The following is an 8,082-nucleotide window of genomic DNA, read 5'->3' as shown; positions in this document are numbered from 1 at the left end:
TTGCCATTTTCCAGCCTCTATTACCATGGTGTTTACATCGAATTTACAACTGTTTCTATAGCATTTTTGGGGGGCTACCCTGATGACTCAGCTGGTGAAGAATCCATCTGCAATTCAAGAGACCTGGGTTTGATCCCTGGGTTGGGAAGATCCCCTGGAGAAGGGAATGGCCAATATTCTGGCCTAGAGAATTCCATGGACTCTATAGTCATAGGGTCGCAGTATTAGGTATTAGAAGTAATCTGAGATAATTTATGGAGAAGGAAACGGTAACCCACTCCAGTATTCTTGCCTGGAGAATCCCATGGACGGAGAAGCCTGGTAGGCTACAGGCCACGGGGTCGCAAAGAGTCGGACACGACTGAGCGACGGAATGGAACGGAGATAATTTAGAATATGCAGGGGGATGTGCATAGGTTACATGCAAATATCACACCATTTTACATAAGAATTCCTGAGCAGGTTTTGCTATCTGTAGGATTGTCGGGAGCAATCCCCGTGGGGCTGAGGGACAACCATACATCTGAAAACCCTTGTGTATCCATGTGCATCCGTGTACATCTGTACACCTGTGTATGGGTGTGCACACCTGTATGCACCTGTGCATACCTATGCATATCCGTGTGTGTCTGCACAACTGCGTATACCCCTTTGGCAGGATCAGCCAGCTGGGCGGTCCAAGATAAGGACTCGCCTCCTGACAGTGAAAGTGAGAACAAAAGTCAGTCGCTTAGACGTGTCTGACTGTGTGACCCCCTGAACTGTAGCCCACAAGGCTCCTCTGCCCATAGGCTTCTCGAGGCAGGAGGAGGGCTCCTGCAGACCCAGCATCCGTGTGAATGACCGCTTTTATTTGGAGGCTGTGGGGCTCCCAGGACCAGTCCCTCCCAGGTTTACTGCCACAGTGCTCGGACAGCAGGCCCTGGGGCAGCTGGGCTCCGGCCTGCAAACCCCATCAGCTCCCCCAGAGATGCCCGTGTCCACCCCCAGATGTCCCCGCCTCTCCTCCCACAAGGAGGGCCACGCCACGCGTTTCCCCAGAGATGTGCTGGTGCAGATCGTACTGAGCAGGGACCAAGCACACATGGCCGTCACCGGTCCAGGGCTGGCCCCACTCCTCCATGTAGCCTTGCCCATCTCGGAGCTGGCTGGGTAGGCGTGTGTGGCCATCCCCTTTGCCTCCAAGTGTTTCTGCCTTCATGTCCAGCAAAGGTGGACCCGGAACCTTGGTGCCAAGCTCAACCAGAGGCAGTTCTGGCCAGGACTTGAAGGGGCCTGGATCTGGGCCCAGATAGGTCCTGGACATGCTCCTGGGCAGAGCTGGGCTGGAGCTGGAATCGGTGATCCTCACCCTGGTGAAGGGACGCTAGTGCTGAGTCCAGGTCCAGGGACTGAGTGCTGGGTTTATGGACCCCTCAACAAGTACATCTTGGACCAGGGCCAGGCTCTGTGCCTTAGGGGTCACTTACTGTAGACGATCCCCACCCACCGTGGCAGGACTGGCCACACACAGCAGAAGCAGGAGGAGATGGGGGCCAGAGCCCAGGGAGGAGGGGCTGAGGAGCCCGGGTCAGCGGTGGGGCGTCAAGCTTGGAAACTTCCACAGGATGGCTGCTGGGAGGAAAGGTGGTGAAGCCCCAGCGCCCCCTCGTGGTTTCTCTGTAGATGGCCCGGTGTTGGCAGGACAAGGGTTTCTGGGAAAGAGAGTAGCTGGGGCAGTTCAAACACCACTCCCCACCCTGCCCCAAGGTACCCAGGAGGTCTGGACCTCACTGGGCAGAAGTTTCCAGAGCTGGCCTCTTGCCAAAACAAGGCCAAAAGGAAATCTGAGCACCAAGCAGTTTTAAACTTTTTAAAAAATACACTCTTTGGCTTCCTTTTATTTCTTGAGGATTACATGAAACGTGAACCATACAGGCAAGTGTCCCAGCCAGATCCCCTCCCTGGGGTGCCGGCAGAGGCTCTCTGCCCAGGCTGAGAGCATTCTGCTCCTCCTGCCTGGTGCCTGGCTCCTCTCTGGCACTCTGTTCGCCAGTCCACCTGTCCACGGTGCCCGCAGAGGCCCTACTTGGAGGAGGAGGTCATGAAGCTGTTCTCGATGCAGAGGACGATGAAGGCGTTGTGGCACCCAGCGGCTTTCTGCTCCAGCAGCCGGCCCGCCAGCAGCGAGGAGGCCTGACCCGTGGCCGCCCTGGTGTCCGTCCGCCATGTCTCACAGTAGCTCTCGGTCAGCCGGCGCCCGCTGGGGTCTGAGCCATGCCACACGCTCTTCTGGGGCCTGCAAGATGCAGCAGCTGTCAGTCTCACTGGGCCCGCCTCTTCCAGGCTGTAGCCACCCCAAGCAGAAGAGGGTGTCTCCCGCTGGTGGAGGTTTGCTGGGGTGTGGGGGCCGCTGGGGAGCAAACACTCGGGCTGCCGGCACTCAGGCCCACCCAGTCTTGGGGCTTTAGCCCCCAGATCACACCCTGTACTGCTGTTGCTTTGGGGGGCACTGCCTGGTGAGCAGGCCTGGCAACATAGACGGCTGGCCCTTTGGGGTGGGTGGACTTGGCATCAAGTGGCCATGCCTGATAAAGGCTGCCAGCTTCCTCACTAGTAACTAGGTGTAGCCCCTTGGCCGGTGGAGCCCACAGGGGCCAGGTCACAGTCCTGGGCGGTGCTCCCTGATGAAGGCCGATGAAGTCATGTGACACCTTGAGCCCCCTAAGTGTCCGCGAACAGGAGTCCTCACACCTGCCAGCAGAGCACGATGGGCATGGGGCCAGCCTGAGGGCCACCCGGTGACTTCTGCAAGCATGTTGGACACACATGTTCTCCAACCCAGAAATTACACTTTGAGGAATCTACATAAGTAATTCACTGTGATGATTAGGTGACAGACTGGGGCCAGAGCCTGTGGTCTCCCAGACCCGCCTCCCCAGCAGGACGTGGGGGGCACTTGCTGGGAAAGCAGGCCAGATGAAGGCGTTTCAGGTAACATCACAAACAACCACCTTTACCACTCCTCCTGTGATCTTGCATTTTGTGGATTTTAAGCTGCAAGCGTGTGTCAGGACTGGGTCAGCCTGCAGGCTCGGAGCCGGAGCGTCCCCCTTTGCTCAGGACTCTCAGATCCAGAGGACCTGAGCCGCTGGCCCACATGGAGACCTACCAGGCAGGATGCTGGAGGACATCTCTGCCATCGAAGGAGAAGATGCGGGCGCCAGGCTTCAGCTGGCCCTCGGAGCCTGAGAACAAGGCTTCCCAGCTAGGAAACAACACCTCGTCCTGCGGAGGAGAGGGGGTCAGCCAGTGTCTGGTCACCATCCGCCAGGGGCAAGGGCAGCTGGGTGGTCTCAGTGGTCTCCGAAATACTCACCCATCCAAGGGTAGGTTGGTCCCAGGCCTCTTGCTCCCCAGGATGGCAGGCACCCACCCCCGGCCCTGGACCCTGAACTGGACCAAGTCTACCACCTCTGGGCCTGAGGGACGTGGGCACTCAGAGGATAAAACTCGGAATATCTAGGAAGCACACTGTTCCCTTGGGGAAGGAGCCACCAACACAGCCCGGTAAAGGGCACTGTGCGGGGGCGGGATCCACAGCAGAGCATAACGGCCTGGGGGGACCCGGCTACCTCCCCCAGCTGGTGAGGCAACAGCGCCCCTGGCAGATGCGGGCAGGGCCCCCAGAGGTGAGCCCCGAGCAGGGCCGCGCACGCACCCTGAGGTTGACGACGGGCAGGGCGGCGCGGTCGGCTCGGCGCACGATGCTGTACAGGTCCTGCAACCGCGAGGACAGGAAGGCGCGGAAGGTGCCGGCCAGCCCCGCGGCGCGCGCCTGCTGGAAGCACTGGAAGTCGGCGCCGCGGATGCCACGCAGGCCGCCTGACTGCGGGCTGTTGAGCGCCACCAGGTGTAGCTGCGGGGGAGCCTCGGGTCAGCGCGGCCGGCCGGGGTCGTTGGTGGGTCTGCGCGGGTCCCCGTCCGCCCTCTCCCCAGCACCCTACCCGCCCCGGCCCGCCGCCCACGGCTCCGGAATCTCCAGCGCGCCGGCGTCACTCACCACCGGCTGGAAGTCGTGGTGGGTGTGGGAGGGCGAGGCCGTGGGGGGCAGCGGCCGGAGGTGCGCGTAGGCTCCGTGGTGCGGGGCGCCGGGGTAGGGCTGGGGGTGCGGCAGGCGCGGGGGGCTGGCCAGGATGTCGTCCGCCCGCCAGGACCGCGCTGTCGGGTGGGGGGCCTCCCGGCGTGGGTAGGGATTACCCTCATGCAGCTGCACCAGCGGGGGCTGCAAGACGGCCACCTCGTTGTCCTGCAGGGGGGAGAGGCGGTCTGCGTGGGGCCGGGCCTGCTGCGCCCGCGTGGACCCCGTGGTGAGGCCTGTGGGGTTGGCCGGGCTGGGGCGGGGGCGGGGGGTGGGGTGGGGGGGGTGGGGGGAAGTGAGGGAGCGGGTGTGGGTCTGCTGCGCGCCGTTCATCTGCACCCAGCTGTGTTCTTGGGCAGCCGGGGCTGGACTGGAGGTGGTGAGCTGGGCGCTGCACCCAGACCTGGGGGCATCTAGCCTGTCCGGAGGGAGCTGGCCTGCTGGTGGCCCTCTGCCCAAGCCCCCAGCCCTCACCCTCAGAAGCCAGCTTCTCCCCCGGCCCAGGGAGGGACTACCCTGCCCCCACAGCCTCCCTGCCCTCCCACCACAGCAGCGGAGGCACCAACAGCTCCTCAGAGTGGGACCTGGACCACCAAATCCTAGCGTGCCCCTCCCCCTTCCCGACTCTGCCCTTCCCCCAGCACCCAAGCCTCTGACACCTGCCCACTGGTGCCTGGCGGTAATCTCTAGGGCAGTCGCACTGCTGTAACCGCCTCACGTGTCCACATGAGGCATGTCTATCTACATTACCATGTGATTGCCCATCGCTGACTACCTTGGTGCCTGTCTCCCTGAACAATGCCACCTGGGGCCGGGCGCCAAGCCTGCTCAGGCGCAGCTGTCCCCTGGAACAGCGCCCAGCAAGTGGGAGGGAGGGGCACAGCTCGGTGCTGAGTGGTAGTAGGGACTCCCAGGCCCCCGCGGGAGCACACAGACCCACACAGAACCCCACGCCCACAACCCAGGACAGAGCCCACTCCTGAACCATTTGAGAAACCGTGACTTCTACTCAGAGGAGCCGCCGCGGGTGACACAGCCCCTACTTAGGGAAACTGGACTATCCACCCCCCACACCTCTCCCCCTCCCCCCACTCGCACCCCTGAAGGGTCTGTTCCTGTGCCGGCCCCGTGGACGAGGGCAGACAGACCAGAACTCAAAGGAGCCTCGCTCCTGGGAGGGCAGTGAGTATGGTCTGAGCACCTAGCTCCGGCCCTCCAGCCCTGAGCTGGTTGTGGGAAGAAGGGGCGCTCCTTACCGTCCCACGGGGGAGGGGTGCGTGGGCCTCCAGCTGGAAGAAAATGGGAGGGGGGTCACCTCAGTACCTCTGACCCAGCTGGCTCCGCTCACCCAGGCCACCCCACCCCTCAGTGGAAGCCGGCGTGGCTGCGTCCTGGCGTCCCCCCCACCCCGTCCCCCTCCCTCGCCCCGTGCCCGGCACACAGTAAGGACATCTGTCAGTTTAAAAAAAAACAGCAACTTGTCTATGAACCTAAAACTGCTACAAAACAGCTTCTAATAAAAGATGGAGAGGGGCAAGCAAGGATGGGGGCTCACTGACTGTCACCCCCATACCCAAGGGGACCCCATCTGGCTTGTGTGGTGCCTTCACCCAGGCCTCACCAGGCCTCAACACCAAGCCTCCACCTCCCATCAACCCAGAGCGAGGCAGGAAGGCTGCCCCGCCACCCCCCGCCCCCACCACCATGTGCAAGGAGAGCGCGTGCAGGACTCACCAGAACCTTCCGGAACCCATTCCGGACCCGGACATACAACTCCTCCCTGTCCGCCACGTAGATGAGCCAGCCCTCTGGCACCTGCGGCACCTGGTCCACCAGCATCTGGTACGTGGCCCAGACCCTCACCTGCTGGAAGCCCAGCCCAGTGGATCCCTGCGGAGGGGCCTCAGGGCTCACAGGGAGGGGTGGGGCTGGGACATCTGAAGACCTAGGTCGCCCCTCCTCCCTAGGCTGGCCCCAAGAGCACTCTGGGAAGATGTCAGCCCCCGAGGCCCTGGGTCACACAGCCTCTGCACAGCAGAGGGACCTTCTCAGTGGCTCCCATTCGCCCCTGCCCATCTCTGACCCCAGCCACACCTGGGCCCCCACTTCTGCTTTGGAAACCATGTCTCGGGGCCCTCGGTGCTGGGGTCCCCTGACAGCCTCTAAAGGGAAGGGCAGCCGGGCAGTGAGGGTCCCATAAATCAGGAGCAGGGCGGTGCTTACCCCTGAAGAAGTGCCCATGGATCCAGGGGGCCCTGGGGGCCCAGGTGGGCCTGGCGGGCCAGGAACACTGATGGCTGCAAGAGAGAAGCCAGAGGTAGGGAACACTGGCCCCGCCTAGAGTGGGCCGGAGCCCAGGGCCACTCCTCACCCTACTTACTCTGCCTGTAGGGGCCAGGAAAGGAAGGGGGTCCCGGGGGCCCTGGGGGTCCGGGGGGCCCAGGAGGCCCCTGGCGTCCCTCGTAGCCAATGCCAGGAGGTCCCTGAGGTCCCGGAGGGCCGGGTTGGCCGCGGATGCTCTCTCCCTTGGGGCCCTGGGGGGAGACAGAACACGGGGCCTTGTCACCCGTGTCCCCAGGTCGGGGACAGGCAAGCCTGAGGGGCTGGGCTACATCTGCCACGAGCCCATGGTCCCCAAACCACTGTCCCCTCCCTGTTCCCGTCCTGTGCACCCTCTGCTGGGAGGGGACCCTGGGATGCAGGCAAGGGCAGCCCCACACAGAGGCACAGTCCCAGGGCCCCCAGACGCTTTCAGGACAGAGGGTCTCCCTGAGGGGATTCGGCGGAGGACAGCACCAGCAGGAGAGGAGGTGCCCCCAGGTTAGGGCCCGATTGGGAGGGTGGCCGCTGTGAGCCCACCAGGCCTGACTCATGGGTGCCCCTCATGTGGGTACCCCCACTGGGGCAAAGGACCAAGGTGGGTGCTCAGGGCCCAGCCCGCAGCGGGGACCTCCCTCAGCTCCAGGCTCCTGTATGTGGGCAGCTGTGGGCGACCTGGGGCCACACTCACCGGAATCCCCGGGTAGCCGGGCGGGCCGGGGGGGCCAGGCACACCGGAGCTGAAGAATCCTCCGCCCCCGGGCTCACCCCTTTCTCCTTTCTGCCCAGCGGCCCCTCGGTCCCCCTTCTCCCCCTGTGGATGGAAATGCTTGTGGGTGACAGGCCAGCTCCTAGTGGCGACCAGCGTGGGGAGGGGTGGGCACAGCGGCCCCAGGCCCAGGCGAGGCAGCCAGATGCTTTGCAGCCCAGGCCTGGCCAGCCTGCAGAACGGGACTCAGCCTCCCAACCTCCCACTGCGTCCATCAAGTTCCCGAAAAGTGGAGCCAGGGATGGCAGGTCCTGGGTGCCCTCTGGGGCCCCGTGGGGGGCAGTGTGAAGATGAGGGGTGTTACCCACCTTCATCTCGGCACCCAGCTGGAGGAGGTCGAACGGGAACTGCCCTACGGAGGGATTTGGGGGGGTTGCTTGGTGAGAGGAGGCCTTCCTCCCTTATCCCCCGGCCCTCAAACGTACCCAGGTCTCCTTCTCTTTCTATAACTTCGTTATTTCTGTGCAGAGATCTCCTGCATGTTTTGTTACACTTATTCCCAATTACTTGATACTTTTTGGTGTTTTTGTTCAGTTTTATTGCTGACACACAGCACTGTGGATGCAACGGACTGATGTTTACTGTGAAATGACCACCGTGGGATGTGCAGTTAACAGCCACCATCTCTCTCTCTCACACACACACAGGAGAAAGCGCGGTTGTCCACGCTGTGGCTGTACACGATATGGTGTCTTCCACACTGACTCCTGGTCGCTCCCTTCAGGACAGACACACCGCGGGGACTGGCCATGCACGGACAAGGGCCTGGGGGCCCCAGTGCCGGTGGGGGCCGCTGTCACGGCTGTGCCGCTTCTCCACCGCGGGCCGGCCCGGCCTCTCATCTGCAGCCTCCCTCACTTACACATCCCCCGCT

General features: G+C 62.9%; 1 protein-coding gene across 2 annotated transcripts in view; it reads right to left on the bottom strand.

Moving 5' to 3' along the window:
• Positions 1-1,831: 1,831 nt before the first annotated feature.
• Positions 1,832-8,082, bottom strand: part of COL18A1 (collagen type XVIII alpha 1 chain) — a 51,224-nt gene continuing 44,973 nt past the window's right edge. The window contains exons 32-41 of one of the 2 annotated variants that reach the window (XM_088834852.1): positions 7,517-7,560; positions 7,131-7,253; positions 6,501-6,654; positions 6,344-6,417; positions 5,855-5,986; positions 5,377-5,409; positions 4,043-4,288; positions 3,701-3,898; positions 3,152-3,267; positions 1,832-2,278 (exon numbers count right to left, since the gene is read on the bottom strand). In XM_088834852.1, coding sequence (XP_088690978.1) covers positions 2,065-2,278; positions 3,152-3,267; positions 3,701-3,898; positions 4,043-4,288; positions 5,377-5,409; positions 5,855-5,986; positions 6,344-6,417; positions 6,501-6,654; positions 7,131-7,253; positions 7,517-7,560 — 1,334 coding nt within the window. In that variant the 3' untranslated portion in view covers positions 1,832-2,064. The remainder of the gene's footprint in view (positions 2,279-3,151; positions 3,268-3,700; positions 3,899-4,042; positions 4,289-5,376; positions 5,410-5,854; positions 5,987-6,343; positions 6,418-6,500; positions 6,655-7,130; positions 7,254-7,516; positions 7,561-8,082) is intronic. The other variant, XM_088834853.1, reaches the window with a different exon arrangement.

This window comes from Moschus berezovskii, chromosome 1 (assembly GCF_049115385.1).
Source record: "Moschus berezovskii isolate FMDL1 chromosome 1, NW_MosBer_1.0, whole genome shotgun sequence".
In the NCBI taxonomy this organism is placed as follows: domain Eukaryota; kingdom Metazoa; phylum Chordata; class Mammalia; order Artiodactyla; family Moschidae; genus Moschus; species Moschus berezovskii.
Note: the sequence above shows the minus strand (reverse complement) of the source record. Positions and strands in the feature narration are given on the sequence as shown.